The sequence below is a fragment of the Papaver somniferum genome, chromosome 4 (assembly GCF_003573695.1).
Source record: "Papaver somniferum cultivar HN1 chromosome 4, ASM357369v1, whole genome shotgun sequence".
In the NCBI taxonomy this organism is placed as follows: Eukaryota; Viridiplantae; Streptophyta; class Magnoliopsida; order Ranunculales; family Papaveraceae; genus Papaver; species Papaver somniferum.
In genome coordinates, this window is record NC_039361.1 from 74,923,818 (window position 1) to 74,945,639 (window position 21,822).

Genomic DNA, 21,822 nt, shown 5'->3' on the forward strand with positions numbered 1-21,822 from the left:
ATGAGATACAATTATTGTGCACATTGATGTTTGGATAGCTGTTTTAATGATACTCATGGCTTGGATGCCATGGTGGTTAACAAAACATAGGGGTAATTTTTTATTACTTCACGACAATGTCACGTTATCCTCTTCTCTTAGAAAAAAAACATCACGGTGAGCATCCTTTTTGCTAATTTCGCCAAAAGGAAGGATGAAGAAAATATTCACACACTCCACTTTACAAGAGAAATTTGTTTGGTTTTCACACAAGGATTAAGAAATCAGGAAATGTAGCAATTTTATCCTTTAAAAAATCTTAAAAAGGGTTAGATGATTAATCAGCAGATAAGTAAACAGATATTGTATTTCTTCAAAATAGAATAAATGGGAAAAAATGACACTCTTTTTGTATACAGACAACATAAATAAATGAGAAGAACTGCCGGTGGCTCTTCCCTGCAGCATCAGTGCATCACCTCTGGTTTCACATGGTCCAATAGTGAAAAAACTGAAACATTAAACGCATAGAATCTTGGCCAACCACCGGCATTGCCCATAAGAGCTTATTTGAAAAATCTGAATCAGATTTAATCCGGTAAGTAAACACAATAAAAGGATGCTAAGACAGTGAAAAGAGACAAAGATCTTTACGAACCTTAAACAATGCTCTTTCATGATAGTTCGCATTGACTTTTTTGAATGCTAGACCCACGTTGTAATCATAAAGCCTAACCTGACGGTGAATAATTTGAAGCCTAATCTCGTAATTTCACCCGACCAAACCTTTTAACGAACCTTTTACCGTCTTCACCATCACCGATACGCTACAAATTTCGTGTCCCAAATTTGTAACCCTCCGTACATTTCCTATATCAAATCCTAAGGACGATGGAATGATCACATCATCCTCAACTAAACGCCGTCAGATGATTATCAGTGTAAATCTCTAGAATTTACTTTAGTACTGATGTATTATGATTAGTGTACACCTAGGGTAGTCACTTTTATGTTTGGTAATCTCCGCTTTACCATTAAAAAAACAAAAATTGAATTCTGTAAAAATCAAATAAGAAGAAAGAGAAACAGAGAAGTGTGTCGTGTTAATGAGATCTCCTCCTGTTTATTAAATTCTTGTTGCTGTTACCCCGTGACAGATCACACCACCTTATCTAGGGTTTCACTTCGTCTAGGGTTTTATCTCTTTTTCATTTTTGTTTTTCGGATTGTAACTTGTAAGTGATTTTGACGAATTGGGGGTTTTTGGTTTGATAAGTTTTATAACAAGAAAGGAATATCAGTTATGGTGTAGGAGTGATTTTGAAGTAATGGGTTTTGATTCGATTTTGATTTTGGTTTCTGAATGTTGACTATTTGATGAAATGTATGTGAAATGGGGAGTTAGATTGGTGTAATTAAGAGATTCTATGGAGGTGGAATTGCTTCTGAGTTGAGGTTGAGCTGAGATTATGGAAGTTAGATCTGATGTTGTTCATCACTTGAGAAATGATAACAGCAACAATAATAATAAGATACCTTCTTCATCATCATTACCATCGTCGTTACCAAGAACTAGATTACAAGTATGGTTTATTCGTGTATGTTCAAGTATATTGGTTTGGACATTGTTCATTCAGTTAGTTGCTGTAGGTGAGCTCTGGCAACCTCATTTGTTAAAGGGTTTGTCTAATCACTTTAAGGCCGTTCGGCTTGAAGAAGTTGCTCCTCCTCCTGCCCCTCTTCTTCCTCAAAGTGAGTCTTCGTTTCTTAATCTTTAGATTTTTTTTATACTCGGTTTAGTGCAGTGGGTAATTGGAAAATATCGGGACATTTAGTAGAGGGTTTGGGCTAATCATGCAAGGGAAGGAAACTGTAGAGCATTAGTAGTTGTATACCTGAGAGATAAATTGAGGAACGGCTTTTGAGGAGAAAATGCTGGATTGAAGCATGAATCATCTGTGGAGTTTGAGGATTGGGAAATAGCTAGTCATGCAAGGCAACTAATACCACAATGTAATTCACATTGCTGTTGGTCTGAATTGCTTGAAATTGTTTTTAGTTGCGTGATATAGTTATTGGCTGTGTAGGCTGCTCACTCCTTGAACAGTATTTGCACTCAATGTGGCGGTCACTCTGAGGCCCTAATTCTCGGGATCATGAACCCTTTGTTTGGGGTGACCACGTCTGCAGCCGTGTGCAAGTAGGGATCAAGCAGCAATGTGTTCTGCGGCTTCTGCCATTTTCCTATAGGGTTGGGCGCATAATTGCCTAGATGTCGGGGTATGGTAATGGGTCACATTAAAGGTTCAAGTTAACTTTAGGAAACCCTTTTCAGTAAGACTCTAATCAGTTTAGGTTGCACTTGTACGATTGTAATAATGTGGGAGGTGATCATTCCATTTCTTGTTTTAGACAATTGGATATACTCCATGGTAATGCCACCTTATTTGACATGCTGCAGGAGTCTACAAAAGCAATGGTTATCTTAAAGTGTCTTGCAATGGCGGCTTAAACCAAATGCGAGCTGCAGTATGTATTCTATATTTTGTACTATGTTTGATGAGCTTTGGCATTTTATGCTTAATCTTTTAACAATGTCAGTATGGCTTTTCAGATTTGTGACATGGTGACAGTTGCTCGATTTTTGAACCTCACATTAGTTGTTCCAGAGCTTGATAAAACTTCGTTTTGGGCTGATCCTAGGTATTTTTATTGCTTGCACAACTTATGACTTGATTTTCTTTTGAGGGTTGAGTTAACTCCAACTTTTGTGGGATTTGTTGCAGTAATTTTGATGATATTTTTGATATGAAGCACTTCATTGATTCATTAAGAGATGAGGTACATATCATTAAGAGGTTGCCAAAGAGACTGAACAGGAAAGTTGCAAATCAACTGCTTGAGATGTCACCTGTAAGCTGGTCAACTGAGAAGTACTATTTAGAACAGGTTGGTTTTCATTATTATGTAGCTAGTTGTTTTGCAAGGTCTAGCTTATTTGGCCGAAAAAAAGCAGCAACACTTTTTGGGCATTCATACAGATGGATGCCTTACTTGCGCCTTTACCTGTTCGCCCTCTCATAGGCGCAAGAGGACTCAATGATTTGCTTGGAAAAAGGTAGATAGGGACATCATGTGTACCTTGAGTTCTACAAGGCATGCTGCCTTGCGGGTTTCCTTGACAAAACTACCTGAAATCTTAATTAGTAAAGAAGAAACCAGGGACCAAAAGCTTTGCTATATGGAACAGACAGGTTCTGCAAGTTTCTCTTAGGCTTACACCATGTCTTGCTTCCCGCAGGTTCTGCCACTTTTCAGCAAGTATAAAGTGATCCATTTTAACAAAACTGATGCACGTGTGGCCAACAATGGGTTACCAGTTGACTTTCAAAAGCTCAGATGCCGTGTCAATTATCAAGCCCTGAAGTTTACCCCACGAATTAACGCATTGGGGAATAAACTGGGTCGCCTTCTCAAAGAGAAGGGAACTTTTGTGGCATTACATTTGAGATATGAGATGGACATGCTGGCCTTTTCTGGCTGTACTCATGGATGCACCGAGACAGAAGCGGAAGAGCTCAAGAGAATGAGGTTTGTCACTCCCTCAGTTTCAAACTAATGAGTTAGTTTTATAGTAACTTGGGCATCAGGTAGGTGATAAAACAGAAGTCTGGATTAAACATTTAACCCTATCCGCAACCACCATTTTGTCAAGCGAGGCCATGTTTAGTACTAGTTGCAATAACTATTTTTGTCTGAATTTAATTCAGGTATGCATATCCGTGGTGGAGAGAGAAAGAGATAGTGTCAGAAGAGAGGAGATCGCAGGGGTTATGTCCTCTTACTCCTGAGGAGGCTGCATTAGTGTTACAAGCCCTTGGCTTCCATAGAGATACCCAAATTTATATTGCCTCTGGTGAGATCTATGGGAATGAGCGGAGGCTTGCAACGTTGCGTGCAGCATTTCCAAGGATTGTGAGTTCCCTTAAGCTTCTTTATCTCCATATTTTGTGATGCGTCTATACAACTATACCTACTGGACATAGTTCATATGTTTAGTATAAAACTGTAAATTGGTGGTTATCCTGTTGAGTGAATTTATCAACAATGAGCGCTGTGGCCTCCCAACCTTTTGCCTTTTGTATTTAGTGAACTAGTTGGTCAGCAGTAAGATCCTATCCATCAAAATGTATCAAGAATCAATATTCTTTCCATCAGGTAGATAGAATCATCCCATGAGAACTTCACTTCCTTCACACTTTTCAAAGTAGACTTGATTTTGCAGACTATGTGGGTTAGTTGGCACCAGAAGTAGTATGCTCTATTGTATGATTTAAATAGTCTAATATTTGAACTCATTAATTCAGGTAAAGAAGGAAATGTTACTAGATCCAATGGATCTTCAGCAGTTTCAGAACCACTCATCTCAAATGGCAGCCCTAGATTTTATGGTCTCAGTTGCCAGCGATACATTTATTCCCACTTACGATGGGAACATGGCTAAACTTGTTGAAGGTCACCGCAGGTACGTTTTATGTTGTTATTATTGCTTATTACCCATGAAACCTTTTATTATAGCTTAAAGTAAAACCAAAGCTAATGCAGCTTGTTGTATTGAAAAAGAAATTTGTCCTGCTTGTTCTGCAGATATCTTGGGTTTCACAAATCTATACTGCTAGATAGAAGAAAACTTGTAGAGTTGCTAGACCTTTATCAAAATGGAACAATTCCTTTGGGAAGGTTCTCAAGTGATGTTCGGTTGATGCATGAGAAAAGGTTGGGACAGCCAAGTCGTCGGAAGGCTATCGTGGACAAGCCAAAGGAAGAAGACTACTTCTATGCAAACCCTCATGAATGTGTTTGTGAAAGAGTGAACTGTGATGGAAACCCTGGAAACTCAAGTGTTAACCGATGAGACTGAGAACCAATCCTTGATAATCTGAATTGCACATCATACTCCCTCCCACTATGAAGCAGCGTAGCGTCAGGACCAAGTAATCCCAGCGTTCCTCTTCATTTTCATTTCAAATTTATTTGCTCCATTCTTTCAACTACAAAAAAAAGCACCCATTTTTATGTCAAATTCATAACGTAAATAGTGTGTTTTTGTATGGCTTAGCTGATCCCGAGAAAATCGGCTATAGTTTGCCTCCCTACAAGTACAAGGTTTGAGGCATACATAGGGTGTAAGAAAACATGGTGTATTAAAACAAAAACTAAATGTAATTAGCTGCAAATTTCTATCACTGAATGTATCCTAAAAGTATCTCCCAGCTTACCTTTTAAGTTGTTTATAGTAGTACTTGGTAAGTTTGCCTGGATCAGCGGATCAACAGAACATTCTTGATTCTGGAAGTATATCCTCGTCCAGAGCAATAACTCTGTGGGGGTCATAATATTCCTCGCGTTTTTAGGGGCCACTCGAAAGGATTTAGGGGCCAACAATAAAACAAAAAAGGTCACCCAAAGGGAAAATGTAGCCAGCCCTTATCTCGCGTAATTCGTAATGGCGAAATTACCCTTATATATTCGGAGGATATGATAACATTGTTATCCTCCGATTGCAATCGGAAGCCAAAATATTTCCCAGACTTCCGATTGTAGTCGGTGCAGTATTAGAATGATTTGTGTTCATTAATCGGGAGTGTACACAGCCAGCCATAACCACTTGGTTCGTGTTTTGGATGCAGCGTTAATCGGGAGTTAAATATATTATAAAACCTACCGATTATAAGTTGCCCAAAATTCAAATTTTGAAAGCTACCATAATCGGTAGATATGCTAAATACAATACCTATCGATTATTGGTTTCTCCACATTCAACTTTCGTCAAATTAGCCGTTGGAGTTTTTGGGAAAAACAAAAAGAGCCGTTGGACCCTAAACCTATATGAAGAAACTCATATCTATCACCCCAATTGCACCAAACTCTTTCCTCTCTTCAGTTTTAATTTTCATAACAAAAAACATGGATATTGCTTTTGCCGAAGAAGAAGATTGTGCTATTTATAGAGCGTGGGTTGTGGTAACTGCTCATGATCGTGTTCACAAGCTCCACAAATCGGAATCCGAAGAGCAGATATGGAACCGTATCTTAATGGTATTTGAGGCCTTAGATGGTAATCGAATTCGAAGATCATCCAATGACATTAAGATGAGAAAGAATGCGCTCGATAAGGAGATTGACAAACTTGAAGATGAGGAACGGTTTGTTAGGAACGCTTTTCCTTGGTGGACGTATGAAAAACGAGTAAGTATCTCTGTAACTCCAACTCACATTAACAAAAGTTAGTACTAACTTGTTACTCATTCGTAATTTCAGAGAAATCTTCCGGATCGCCGGTATGTGGACCTCTACGGGAAACGATTTGAACATGAAGGATGCTACAAAATCAAGAGGGACAATTTCTATGGTCACTGGAAGTTATGATCTGTTTTAATACTTTTATTAGGAGTATGGATTTAGGTGCTTTTGACGAAATTGTAAGGTTAAGGCCGTTTGAACTTTATGTAATGGATGTAATCGGAGTATTATTAATATAAAAACTAGCCGATTATACGAAATCGGTAGATTATTTTGTTAAACAACCTACCGATTGTAATATTCGGTTATGTTATGAGTCAACTTTCTTTCCGATTATGGTGTTGTTTGGTTCCAGGAAACAGTTTTTTTGTACTTGTAATATTCGGAGGATAATTTTTTTGTAAAGTTCTGAATGTACGATGGCCCAAAAATCAGAATTTGGAAAAACTTATACTTTTCAAATTTTGTCTTTGAAATAATCGGAAGTTAAATTAGTTACCAAAACTTCCGAATATGGGCTGTCTAACCTTCAATATTGGCCCTTGGAACCACCTGGAGCCATGGCGTGGTTTGTTTTGAACTTGTAATATTCGGAGGATAATTTTTTTGTAAAGTTCCGAATGTACGATGGCCCAAAAATCAGAATTTGGAAAAACTTATACTTTTCAAATTTTGTCTTTGAAATAATCGGAAGTTAAATTAGTTACCAAAACTTCCGATTATGGGCTGTCTAACATTCAATATTGGCCCTTGGAACCACCTGGAGCCATGGCGTGGTTTGTTTTGAACTTGTAATATTCGGAGGATAGGTTTTTTGTAAAGTTCCGAATGTACGATGGCCCAAAAATCAGAATTTGGAAAAACTTATACTTTTCAAATTTTGTCTTTGAAATAATCGGAAGTTAAATTAGTTACCAAAACTTCCGAATATGGGCTGTCTAACCTTCAATATTGGCCCTTGGAACCACCTGGAGCCATGGCGTGGTTTGTTTTGAACTTGTGATATTCGGAGGATAGGTTTTTTGTAAAGTTCCGAATGTACGATGGCCCAAAAATCAGAATTTGGAAAAACTTATACTTTTCAAATTTTGTCTTTGAAATAATCGGAAGTTAAATTAGTTACCAAAACTTCCGAATATACCACACAAATCATTGTCATTTGAACTTGTCTAACTTAGTTACCCAAACAAATTTCCGAATGTACAACAAAAATCATTGTCATTTATCTGCTCTTCTTTACTTTACGACCGTGACTACCTCCCAGTCCTGCACGACCACGGGTTTGAGCACCTTCAGTTGGAGCAGCTTCAGTTGGAGCAGCTTCAGCGCTCGATGAAGCTCGAGTTCTTTTACCCGTCTTTGATACTGCCACCTTGGGCTGATGCCTCTTCGTGACTTTCTCCCCAAACTGGGCAGCATAATCTTCGTTATCCATATTATCAACTAGATCTCTAGCCTCTTTGATCTTCTCAGCTGGCATGGGATCTCCGCTCTTCAGGCATGCAGTTAACATTTTGGAAACACGCTTGAACCTATTCACCTGTTTTTTATACGTAATGACATAACATCAAACGGTAATTACCTAAGATTTATAGGAATAATATAAAATGAACAAAAATATAAGAACACGCACCAGTCTATCATAACCAGCTGGTTTGTCTTTGATGATACAATTATAACTTGAACCCGCCGCAGTAGTGTTGGATTTGATTTCACGGATAACCAAAGGATGTGATACCTTGTTATACCAACTCATATAGTCTGGAGAATTTTCATCACCTCGGTGGTTCGTCTACCAGTGTCGATAATGAAGTCATTCCTCTTATCCCAGTTATCAAGAACAGTAGGTGGGCCTGTGTGAACAATCGTGAGATTATCACCACTAGAAGAGCACAACTCCAACTCCAATTTGTAGTAATCCCCCATTTTCTCCACAGGTTGCTGTTGTATATACCCGTGTTGTCGCATCACCCTAGAGGGGTTATACATCACATATCCTGTGGGGTGCCACAACGGTCCAAAATAAAGGGACAAGTCCGACCGAACATTTATATGCCCACTGGATCGATCTTCCTTGTATGGATCAAAGCATACGTCCGAGGCCTTCAATTGGTCCAAAATCTCCCTCATGCGAATCAACTGCTGCTCTTTTGTCCTAGAACGGTTGTCTTCAAATATATACTTTGTTCCTCTAGGAGTACCTTTGCACCACCCCGGGTTCTCTCCGGCCAACTTCAGGATAGGGAAGTGGTCATAGATCCATGCCTATATACATAAGAAACCAAAAGTTTTAGTAAATAGATTGTGTATATTCGGTAGTAATTTCCAAACTTTATTTCCGATTATATATATCGGAAATAAAACTGAATACCTATCCGCCGAATACCAAACATTCGGAAATAGAGATGGATCATTTCCTACCGAATATGCGTCATTTGGAGTTCAGTAACCTATAGTTTTTCTGGCCTGTATATTCGGTAGTAATTTCCAAACTTTATTTCCGATTATATATAATCGGAAATAAAACTGAATACCTATCCACCGAATACCAAACATTCGGAAATAGAGGTGGATCATTTCCTAACGAATATGCGTCATTTGGAGTTCAGTAACCTATAGTTTTTCTGGCCTGTATATTCGGTTCTAATATCAAAAGAATATTTCCGATTGTATATAATCGGAAAACAAAGTAAGTACCTAACCACCGAATACCAAACATTCGGAAATAGAGATGGATAATTTCCTACCGAATATGCGTCATTTGGAGTTCAGTAACCTATAGCTTTTCTGGCCTGTATATTCGGTTCTAATATCAAAAGAATATTTCCGATTGTATATAATCGGAAAAAAAAGTAAGTACCTAACCACCGAATAACCAACATTCGGGAAAAGAGATGGATAATTTCCTACCGAATATGCGTCATTTGGAGTTATGGATATGCATCATATGTATTGTCTACTGAATAACTATAGAGTGAGTTATAGAGTTAAAGAAAAAACCTGCAATAGAGCCACATTCCCGGCAACTTGGCAGGTTCCTAGCCTCGAAGCCTTTCTCAACTCTTCCATCAAGAATGCTAGGCATGCCGTGCCCCAAGAATAGTCACCGACTTCATGGAGAGGATCCAAAAGTTGTATAAGGTGGCGTCGATCCGGTTGCCAGAAGTATTGGGGAATATGACACATCCCAATACACAAAAGGATGATTTGGTGGCAGCGTGGTTCACTTGCTCATCAGTTAACGTTCCATTCTTTTCCTTCTCCAAGGTGCCTCGAAACATTTCATCAAAGTGTAATGTTGATCTGTCTTGTTCTGTAACTTGCATGCCTCCTAAACTCTGTTGTTGTTGTCTCTTCATCCCAACCTAAGCACTTTTTAGTTAGAGCATAAAGTTGTGCCCAACTTAACTGCTTTGTGTAGTTAAACTTCACAGTGTGCCTTGGTCGGGAAGGTTAAGAATCTGCACAACATCATCCGGAGTAATCGTCATCTCCCCAAACGGCATATGGAAAGTATCGGTCTCAGGATACATTCTCTCCACGAACGCCGATATGGCCACACGATCATGTTCCAACAATGAATTCTCGGCGGCATTAGCTAACCCCGAGTTGGCAACAATTGACTTGAACCTTTCACATTCACCGGATAAAGGCCACGCAAGCATTTTTGTTGGTGCGGCGGTAGGTTTGAGTAGACGGACCGCATCTTGATGATCCTATTAAAGTACATAAAAAAATACTTAATACAAATATTACGATATAACACATAGACAATACATTAATAAAAAATAGTAATTTTATTACCTCGGTTTCGTATATTTCTCTGGCCCATGAGTCTTTGTATCCAAATAGCATTTTCCTCCATCCGCCGGTAGCCCAAGGATTGTGCCTGCTAGAATACCCTTCTTCTTCAAGTGCTGAGGGACAAGATGTGATGCTTTCTTAGCAATATCCTTCTTTACACCATCTTTTCCTTTTTTGGCTTTTTGGGTACCACTTGGTTGTCCTTCTTCTTCTACTCTTGGCACTGGATCAACTGGTTCAATTTCATGGTGGGGTGTAACTTGTGGAGCAGTTGGTTCTGCACTTTGTTGAGCGGCTTGTTCAACACTTGGTTGCACCCCTTGTTCACTGCCTTGTTGTTCTACACTTTGTTCAGCACTTGGTTGCACTCCTTGTTGACTGCTTTGTTCTTGTAAGCTTTGTTGAGCACTTGAATTATCTTTGGCGCTCCTTTCCTCCTAGCACTAGCTGTCACTTTCTTCCTCCTTTCTCGACTTTGTCTAAACAACAAGAAAGGAACAATATTTACAAACTATACAATCGGAAGACAAAGTATGGAAATATAACCCGAATGAACACATTCGGAAGTAAAAAGACACATACTGTTCCCGAATACAAAACAATCGAAATAACTAAACATGTTTACAACCGAATATGCATCAATTGGAGTTCAGAAGCTGTAAATTTTTCATCCTACACAATCGGAAGACAAAGTGCACATCTATAACCCGAATGTACAAATTCGGAATAAGAAGACACATATTTTTTCCGAATGAAAAACAATCGGAATATAACTAAACATGTTTACAACCGAATATTCATCAACTGGAGTTCAGAAACTCTAAAATTTTATCCTACACAATCGGAGGTATAAAACATTATATTGTCTTCCGAATAAATACTGGCCCCAAAATGGGATTTTTCCTATATCAGAAATTTTGAGATTTTTTCAATATATACATTCGGTAGTGAGTGTTCTTCCGAATACTCTGTGTCTACTTAAATATATTCGGTAGCCAGAAAATTCATTAAACTACCGATTATTAGCAGTTTGTATCCAGGAAGATATGGCCACCAATATTCGGCAGATAATCATCAAATCTTTCTCCCGAATACTGTCGATGTTCTTGAGAAATGAAGAACACGACTACATTCGGAAGTAAATGAGCATGAATATCGTCCGAATCTGGATAAATAACCGAAAACCCTAGAAATTTTTTTTCTCGATTCGACGAATTAAAGCGAAATAAACACCAAAAATGATAGATTCTTACCTAATTGGGGCCATTTGAAGTTGACAAAGTGTTTGACTATCGGAATCGCCACCACCGACTACATTGCCGGGTACTTGTTCTTCGCGTTCTTCTTCATTTGCAGCAAGAATTTCTTTATTTCTTGCTAAAATCCCAATCTTTGGATCGATACCCCGAGCAACATTTTTGGTTCTAGGTTTGTGGGTTTCATTTCCCTTATCCATTGTTTTATAAACGAATCGACGATGTTTTGATTTTACGATTCGCGGCGATGTTTCGGTTGAACGAGGAAAGTTTTTTTTCTTCCACAATCGGAAGATATGAAACTGGAAGAAGAAGAGTTGAAATGAGTAGAATTTTTTTTGATTTGGTTTTTATACGGTTTTACCAGAAGGGCATTTATGTAACTTCAATATCATATAGGGTACCCCTTAACTAGAGTTTTTGGATGGGTATAAATCGATGGCCCCTAAATCCTTTTGAGTGGCCCCTAAAAACGCGAGGATAATATTTGGTAGGGGTGGACCTAACATCTTACTTTCAACTATCAACACTATCTTGCGAGATTTGTTGCATCACAACACCTAATCCTTTTTTGACAAAAGAAGAGAAACTCCTCCGGGCATTCATCACCGACAGCTATATGCCACCCATTGTTACGCGCAATTACTGAAAATGGAAATGATAGTGGCTAATGCATTTAGAAAAATCCAGTCAATCCCAGTCATTCTTTCAATGAATTTCATCGTTTTTATAATCATTTCTAGGAAGGCGGTGTAGTGATTTTGTCAACAAATTGAAATAAAAATGGGTTTGATTAAATTTTAATATGGCGTTTCGCAAAAATCAGATCCATTAAGCGGTGATTGACAGAGTACACCAGATGGCATGACAATTACAACAAGAATTGCATAATATATAAACTTTTATTAGTAGGAAAAGGATTCACGCTATCATGCAAAGTTGAACATATATAAACAAATAATTTGTTAAACCAAATAATGAAACAAAGACATAATTGAGTCTTGTCTTTTCAAATCGGTACACTTCATCATTTTTTATGTTTCACAAACAAATCTCACTCTGTATTAATGCAAGATTGAATAAGACTCTTAACCTTGTTCTCCTTTCTTAGCTTCATTCATTGTCTTTCTGGAAGAGTGATTGATCGAAAATCACAGGAAAACATGAGGTTTGGGAAGGAATTGTCCTTGCAGATGGTGCAGGAATGGCAAGAAGCATACATAGATTATACTAATTTAAAGTCATTACTGAAAGATATTTTGCGCTTCAAACAGAAAAACAAGCCTTCACAACAGATACCCACATTGCCTAATGGCGGTTTAAATAGGCGCGCGTCTTATACCGCGCTTTCAGTGGATTAACAAGACGACCGAGTAATATCACAGAGGAAGATGTAGAAGATCAAGTCATACTGGTGAATGCAGTTCAACAGGTAGGATCTGAAGGTTGCTACCATACCCAGTTTCTCAAGTCATCTGAAAGAGGAGGAGAGTATGAGCTTGTATTCTTTAGAAGATTAGATGATGAATTTAACAAAGTAAGCCAGTTTTATAAGATGAAAGTTGGATTAGTTTTGAATGAAGCTCAGGAGCTTAATAAACAGATGGATGCTTTGATTGCTTTACGGCTTAAGGTGCATAAACCAACTGTTCCGTTTGAAGATGTTATCCCATCATGGGATTCAAAAGGGAATCGATCACCTGTATGTAAAGAAATGGCGCATATGGAAGTCATTGAGGAAACTGAGAAGAGTCAAAGAGGTACTGATCACAAGCCTGAAGCCGCTAATAATGCGGGTTCTACACTTGCTAATTTAGAAGTCTTGAATCATGTCAATGTCGAACTGGAAACTCCAAGGTCGATGATAAAAGGCATTTTCACAGATTCAAAATATAGAGACTTGACTTTCAGTATTCAAGAGCTAAGAGAAGTAGAGGAACAACTTAAACGCGCCTTTTTCGAATTCTACCAAAAACTAAGACTTCTAAAAAGCTACAGGTAAGAGAGATTTTCCTTCATCAGTGGTACTGCAAGACTTCCATTGTCAGTGTTTCGAATGGTTTCCTCTTTGCGGTTACTTGATTATTTTTCTTGTCCAGCTTCTTGAATCTCCTGGCAGTTTCAAAGATCATGAAGAAGTATGACAAGGTTAGACCAAAACTCGTAATACTGTTCAATGTGCCAAGTTTCTTACCTGAACTTCACAAATACTGAAACCAGATTTCTTTACTGAAAGAGTAATATTTCTATTTGTTAAAACCAACACAGATCACTTCGAGAAGTGCGTCTAAAGCATACTTAAAGATGGTAGATAATTCATATATTGGAAGCTCCGAGGAGGTCAGCTTTATACCTGGGATTTACTGTTTTTTTCCCTTCATTTTTCTATTGACTGCACACACGGCAAAGAAACTGTTGCTGCTGAGCATTTTTCACATTTGGGTTATTCTTGACAGGTTACTAAGCTAATGGAGAGGGTGGAAGCCACCTATATCAAGCATTTCTCAAACGCCAACCGCAGCAAGGGCATAAGCACTTTAAGGACAAAAGCAAGACCAGAAAGACGTCGAACAACATTTTGCTTAGGTAAGAGAATCCAAAAACGTCAGGCACAGCTCATCTTAAGAAGCTTGCTCAAAATCAAATCCCTATAATTTCTGTTACTGACATTGTTGTACTTCACAGGTTTCTTCTCTGGTTGTTCAGTAGCTCTTGCAGTGGGTATTGGTGTTATCATACATGCAAGAAATATCTTTAACCATGACAGGCGTGGCCAATACATGGAAAATATGTTTCCACTGTATAGGTATTTCTGAAGTTCCCTTTATGTCCTGCAATCCTCAACTTTCTGAATACAATTGTTTCTTTCTCTGACATCAGTTCCACTTTTCTTCAGCTTGTTTGGATTCATTGTGCTACATCTTATCATGTACTCCGCAAATGTATTCTTTTGGAGGCGCTATCGTGTCAATCATCCTTTCATATTCGGCTTCAAACCAGGGACAGATTTGGGTTATAGACAAGTTTTTCTTGTGGGCGCAGGACTTGCTGTCCTAGCATTAGTTGGTGTCCTCTCAAACTTGGACATGGATTTGGATCCAAGAACCAAGAGTTTTCAAGCGTTAACCGAATTGGTTCCTCTGGGTCTAGTCACTGTAAGTTTAGTTTACTAGCCAATGCGAACATGTAGTTGTAGAAATCGTAACCTCACCTATTACCATTTATCTGAAATAATATTTATCAATTCCATGGCAGGTTCTACTTCTTATTACATTCTGCCCTTTCAATATCATGTATCGTTCAAGTCGCTTCTTCCTTCTTCGTTGTTTACTACACTGTGTTTTCGCTCCTCTTTACAAGGTAATTGGAAATTGGGATGATGATATTTCCAAAATACTTCGAGGTTGAAAACCATACCAAAACAGATTCCTCTTATTCTGTCTTTACAATGTTCAATTTGTTTCCTTTGCAGGTTACTCTCCCTGATTTTTTCTTGGCAGATCAGCTTACTAGCCAGGTAAGATACCATGCCCAGTAAATTTCTAGACAACTCAGAACTGTCATAGGCCTTCTCTTAGTTCTTGTAAGTCTAACAGCTTAGATCTACCTATGAAGTATTTGGTGTGAAAAGCGTACATAAATTCTTGTTCTAGTCTAGTTTTCAATCATCTGCACTCATTCCAATCACATATAAACAGAAAATAATTTCAATACAATAATTCAAGAAAAGATACTCTAACATGCTATAATTTTCTTGACTATTTATGTTCTAGTTTTCAATAATTCAGTCATCTGCACTCAGTCCAATCATACATAAATAGAAAATAAATTTAAAACCATAATTTAAGAAAAGATACCCTAACATGCTATGATTTTCTTAACTAAAAGCTTTCGGTGCCATCAAAACAGGTTCAAGCGTTGAGATGCCTGGAGTTTTACATTTGCTACTACGTAGGGGGAGATTTCAGACAAAGAAAGAACAGTTGCAACAAAAGCCAAATCTTTCAGATATTCTATTTAATTGTAGCAGTAATTCCATATTGGTTTCGCTTCATTCAGGTAACTCCAGTCTCAAATTCTTTTCATGATTAAACACAAATCACTATGGTATTGAATGTACAGTGTTTTCAGTGTATCCGGCGTTTTGAGAAAGATAAAATGCAAGGGTATAATGGGTTAAAATACCTCTCCACAATAGTTGCTGTTGTAATAAGAACGATATACGAACAAAAGATGGGAACAACTTGGAAAATCCTGGCAGGAGCAAGTTCAATGCTAGCAGCAGTTGCTAATACATACTGGGACCTTGTCATAGATTGGGGTCTTCTACAATGGCACTCGAAAAACTTTTGTTTGAGGGACAAACTCCTTGTTCCTCACAAAAGTGTCTATTTTATAGCCATGGTATGTTTGAGCATGAGAGTTGATCAGAAAGAGGTGTTCAAATTTCAAGTTGATCAAATCTGAGATTTGTTTTCCTACTGCAGATCTTAGATGTTCTACTCAGATTCGCTTGGTTGCAGTCAATTCTAGGTTTCCGTGAGTTCTTTTTCTTCCATAGAACAGCTGTAACAGCAATATTTGCCTGCCTAGAGATCCTACGTCGTGGAATATGGAATTTCTTCAGGTACATGTGTTTCCAAACCACATATCTCATCTCAAAATGCATTGGTAATCAAACTGATATGGTATGAAATAAGTAAAATAACATTATATTAGCAACCTATATTTGGTAATGTATGACATTTACTAAAGAAGTTTTCGCTAACATTAGATTTGCACTGATCAGGTTGGAGAACGAACACTTGAACAATGTCGGAAACTACCGTGCATTCAAGTCAGTGCCACTACCTTTCAACTATAACGAAGACGATGACAAGGATGAGTAGAAACAGTAAAGACGTGATAAAGGAATAGATACTTGGTAAACCTACGAAACACACTCAGGACACTCTTGAAGACGCCATATAATATGGCCATACGGGTTTCTACCTTTCGAGACAACATCTTCAACATCCAATCAGACCTATTCAAAATCCACAAATCAAGCCATGTCCTAATTGCAAACAGAAATTTTGTCAATAGTGTACGAAAGTATGAAATATCAATAGTTGAATTGGGTATAGCCGATTTTATTCCTACTCAAGTAGAATGTTCTTTTCCTTCTTCATTTTCTTAGGTAGTTAGTGATGATATGAGTTGTTATTATCCTATAAATTCAAGCTAAATTTAAACAAAGTGCTCAAATTACTAATGTAAACTTCAACCTTAATAAAGACTATATTGTAATGCCACACACAGTATATCAATTTATTCCAACAATAAACAAAATTTCTGATAACATAGTTAAACAGCTCAGAGGGATCTCTTAATTATTGCTAAACATCCCACATTTCCAATAGGAAACCCAAATCCAATTAATTTCCTCATCAATGGACTGTAAGCAAAAAAAAAAAAAAAAAAAAACCAAAATTGGGGGAAAAACCTCTAATTTTCTTGTTGTTTCTCCTTTTCCTGTTCCAGTTCTGCCTTTCGCTCCAATTGAGTCTCCTCCGCCTTTTCTTGGTCCAATTGATTGTTTACTTCTTCCTCCATTGCTTTTTCTGCTCTGAGTATAGGTGCATAGTAATCAGCATGTTCATCCATACATTTCTTAAGTAATGAAGTAATCTCAGAACATTTCTCAACAATATCTTCTTTATTCTTTTCTCCTTCTTCAACACATACTTCCCAAGCAGTAAAACTATCTTTACATCCACCTCCTTTCATAAACAAACAAAACCCACATTCCCCCTCTTCTTCTTCCTCTTCTCCTTCTACTCCTTCACCTTTTTCTTCTACTTTTTCTGTATGATCTGAATTTTCCGAGGCTTGATCTGAAATTTCTTTAGCATTTGAGGTGGAAGGGGTCGATTCAGAAAGTGAGGATTTTTCGTTGTTTTGTTCAACTTTGATTTCTAGGGCTTCTGAAGAAGCAGAAGCAGCCGTAGCCATGCCTAGGTTTTTGTTAAGCTGTGAAGAATTTTGGTGAGATTAGAGATGATTAAAAAGAGGAGATTTATTAAACCCTAAAAACCTTTTTTCTCTCTGGTCTTCTCTCTACTGTTTGTTACCCTTTTTTCTAAAATTGCCGAAGTCAAAAGGTTTTAGTGAAAAGTCAGACGGATCGTCGAGTATGTGAAAGGTTTGCCTTCAATAACAAAGAGTCGAGTTGGCACATTTAGGTTCACGAACACAAAGAGTACAAAGGCTTGGAAACTTAGCAAGTAGGTTTGCCAAACCTTTTTAATGCAATTTTTTCTTTTTTTACTCAAAAAGGAAGTATATTAAAAAGACAACTCAACAATCCGAAGAACTATATTTAAAGAACAATTCTGTTAAAGGGGGCGGATTCCATTAGTGGGACGACAGTGAATAGGACAAAAAAGATCACCACACGTTAATTCAAAGTGTCTCTTATAAAAAAAACTGAAAATGACTAATTAACTCTTACATAGTTTAGTGTTGATAATCTAGTTTAGTTTTGGTAATCAAATTTCAAAATCAGATTTTTAGAGTTAAAAAAAATAGTTTAGCGGAGAAGAAAAGAAAAACTTTTGTGATATTTGTGAAATCCTAGATTTTGATTCACTCAACCAAAATGAGTGATTCCAGTGACAAATTTGAGATGGGTAAATCTCTAAATTAGTTCTCATTAGTTTTTTTTTGCTCAAAATTATCTAAAGTACGTAAAAAAAGCGAAACTTTTAAAATTTCAGAAGAACTTACGGTTGGAATTTAGCTCGTTACCAACCATAACTCGCAGTTACGGTTCCAAAAGTATCGAATACCAGCCGTAACTGGTTCAATTTGGGGAAAACCCAATCGTAATACCAGTTACGGTTGGTAGAATGATAACATATAACAACCGTAACAAATTACGGTTGGTAACTAATGAATCGGGATCAACCGTAACTAACCTACGGTTGGTAAGGTTATTTGAGTTACAAGTCGTAACTCAAATACAGTTGATAACAGTGATGCAATTATAAACCGTAAAAAGAAAATGAAACATCCAGGACAAATTACGGTTCGTAATTTAAGTAACGATACCAACCATAAGTAATTTACGGTTGCAAAAAAAAATCGTAACTGAACATTTTATCTCAAAATCAAGAACTTACGGTTGGTATTTGAGTTAAATGAACCGTAACATCAATCAAATCTATAGTTACGGTTCCAATTGGAGTTATTACCAACCGTAACTCACATGCAACACAGAAATTTCAATTTTGATCCAAAACCCTAATTTTTGATACAAAACTAACTTAAATCATACACAATAAATAAACCCTAACTGGGTTTTTCGAAATATAGTTTTCAATCAACGATTATCAATTTTTCAAATCGAGGATGATGAAAATTTCAATTTTAATGGAGGAGGAGAAGAGAAGAGATCTGATTCCATTAGGTTAATTAGTCCATTTAAGGTGAAAAGGGTAATCTAGTCAATTTACACCCTCTATAGGACATCCCCTAACCAACTAGAGAGACATTGTTATCACACTTGCCGCCCCTCTAATGGAACATGCCGCCCCTTTAACAGGATTGTTAAAGAAAGACCCTGAACCTGAAAGATGCTTATTCCCATGCACCAGTTAAAAATGAAAATCTTTACACTGTTAATGATAGAGTCAAGACGAGACTGTTATTTTGTAATTGTTTTTTTTTTTTTGAAGCATGATATATACTATTAGAACTAAGCGACAATTATACGAGGGTAAGTGATACCCAATGAGTCATCTATTACAATTTGGTTGATGCATGATGGGATTGTATGGTCCCAAAATAAAGTTGTAATGTTCTCCAACTGGCTTTTGTCCGCCGCCAGGTCGGCCAGTCCGTCCGCCGCCTGATTCCCTTCTCTATAATTGTGGTTGACAGTGCAGTATGGGATTCGCCTCATGATTTGTTTGGTTTCAGAAATCATTCCTGAGATATATCAAGACGGATCAGCGTCCGAGATTAGGAACCGAAGCAGGTTTTCCGAATCGGTTTCGAACTGAACCTTTGGCCAACTCAAAGTTATTGTTAATAGTATTACATAAACCTTTTACAAAGTATAATATCTTAACCTCTCTCTGTTAAAATAACCATTAAGGAGGAAGTCAGGGATTCAATCCCCACCGACATAAAGATTCTTAGTAGATTAATTTGTTGTATAGTGGGTTTAGCGGTGTTAGGTCTGGCAGTGAGACTAGTCTAACTGGTTGGGTTCGGGTAGGGGTCTGGATCCGGCTATCGCGTATCAAAAAAAGATAAAATAACCATTTTTCTTTTTCTTTTTTTGTTCAATTAGCTCACTTTATTAACTAGGCATGAATTTATTTATTTCTAAGGGTCGTACTAGATCTGAAATAGAGATGGTGGGCAATAATAATTATGGGAAAATGGTGGAGTGCTTACTCAGCCTTCCTCTTCCCCAAGAGCAAAAGTGCAGATTACCTTTTTAAACATGAAGTACCTATGATTTCATGCTTTCTTAAATCTTCAATGTTTTTCTACGATTCTGCATTGTTCGTTGAGTACCTATAGTTGAAAGATTCGTAAATTTTTGATAACAACTTTTACATGAAACCCCGACCTCTTAGAGTTTGCTTGGATTATTTTCAATCCACTCATAGTTATTATTTTAATGAGTAGTAGCTTTATCACTTATAAGTGCAAATTACCTTTTCAAACATGAAGTGATACCACTTCTTTTTAATATGTCCCCAATATTTACATGTCAATGAACACAAAATTTAATTCACCTTCCTCCCTAAGATAATGCTTTTAAAAGTTGTATATTATTACTAGTGTATTACTAATATTTATCCTCTTTTTTTGTCACAAAGTTGAAAAAGGTGGTGAGAAACGGATTCTTCATGAACGAAACCATTGAGAGAATAATTAAAACCAAGAATTCAATCGTAGTATCTATGACGATTCCATTAAGTTTCACAAGAAAACTTAGTTTCATTCATCGTGAAGAGATTAAAGGTATTTTGCATATCTATATTCCACAACCACACTCCCCACAATGATATGCGATTAAAAGCAAGTCTAATTAAGAAGTCTCCCCGATACGATGTCATTCCCCAAAGAGAACAACAAATGCAATATCGTTTTTTCAAGAAAAGTCTTGGGCTTTAACAAATCTCACAAGGAGGTGTAATCTAGAAATCGATCGCTAGAAGTTATTAACTTAAATCGTTCAATAAGAACGTAAAAGTTAAGAGCATAGCTTTGAAGATCAAAAAGAAAAAAAAAACCAGGATCTTACTAGGATTGAACTATGCACAACCATTCAAGCTCTTGTCAAGAAATTAAGTAGAATGTTCCTCATCAAGAGTATTCTAAGTTCTTTTTCTTCAATGACATTATTCTTGGATTCCATGATGACGAAGTTATCATTGAGACTCTTTGATAGGCTCTTTAAATTATTGCAAAAACTTGAACTTGATTATCAAGAACCAATTCAAATTTGATGAAAGTTTCTTAATATAATTGCAGATTTTTTTATTATTTTGATCGGTAAAGAATTTGGTGTTGGTCCGCTTCGAACTCAGATCACTGGTATCATCACCAAATGACTTTACAACTGTACTACAGTGACACCTGCAATTGTAGAAAAAATTTATTGAACAACATTTGCACAAGCTTGAATCGCTATCTGAAGATTTGAAACGAATTTTCTTATTAAGAAAAAGTACTATCCAAACAACATCTTTTCTACAAGGGTTTAAGCTAGCTTGACAAAGAAGATATGATTTAGTGATCGGGTCATGAAGGACAAGACTTATACAAATCTCTTTTTAAATTATTTTAAAAAATCAATCAATTGTAAAAGGAGATTAGATAAAAAAATGCACGGGTCCTTTAATTTAGTCACGAAACCAAAATGGCTAGGTTTCAAAACTGTGATATATCTTAGGTACTTTCAGAAATTTTTTCTTATAATCCTCGGAAAATAAGATGACATATTTAGAACAAAGACAAATAAGTCACATGGACTGTTTTAAATTTAATCAACTCACATGGACTGTTTTATCTAAGCATGAACATCTTAATTATCATATTATGTGGTTGTTCTTGTATATCATGTTCCCAACTCTTTCTTTGGGTGCCAAAGGTACGAACAATGCGACATATAACATAAGAAGTGTTGATAAATCATTACATTTTGGACTCATTATTAACACGTGATAGCACCTTGAGTCAAATTTTTCATTACTGTGATTTTTATCCTTTTTATAGGTGGGTGCGAAACTATTATGAGAACCACATTGTAGTTAGGTTTTAAATTCATAAACCATTATATAAAATACCACTAGTATAAAGATAGTAGACTCATCTCAACCTTTTCACACTCAAAGTGTCATTTAATTTCATTGGTACCCATTTCTGAGTGTGTATGGGAACAACCAGAATCTTCTTCCCATTAATCTCTTCTAGATTT

At 37.0% G+C, this 21,822-nt stretch overlaps 2 protein-coding genes and 1 pseudogene across 2 annotated transcripts; 2 read left to right on the forward strand and 1 right to left on the reverse strand.

The window, feature by feature from the left end:
- The first annotated feature begins 1,036 nt into the window (after positions 1–1,036).
- On the forward strand, positions 1,037–5,252 carry LOC113275926 (O-fucosyltransferase 3-like). Its single transcript, XM_026525512.1, has 8 exons — positions 1,037–1,731; positions 2,441–2,508; positions 2,594–2,682; positions 2,766–2,928; positions 3,281–3,570; positions 3,750–3,954; positions 4,347–4,504; positions 4,627–5,252. The coding sequence occupies exons 1-8, from the start codon at positions 1,449–1,451 to the stop codon at positions 4,892–4,894; spliced, it is 1,524 nt and encodes a 507-aa protein (XP_026381297.1). The 5' UTR covers positions 1,037–1,448; the 3' UTR covers positions 4,895–5,252.
- Positions 5,253–12,353: 7,101 nt separating this feature from the next.
- Positions 12,354–16,677, forward strand: LOC113275927 (annotated as a pseudogene).
- On the reverse strand, positions 16,382–17,469 carry LOC113275928 (major centromere autoantigen B-like). The gene is made up of 2 exons (XM_026525513.1): positions 16,828–17,469; positions 16,382–16,398 (listed from the first exon to the last, which is right to left on the reverse strand). Exon 1 carries the CDS (start codon positions 17,334–17,336, stop codon positions 16,830–16,832), a length of 507 nt encoding a protein of 168 aa, XP_026381298.1. The 5' UTR covers positions 17,337–17,469; the 3' UTR covers positions 16,382–16,398; positions 16,828–16,829.
- Positions 17,470–21,822: the final 4,353 nt, after the last annotated feature.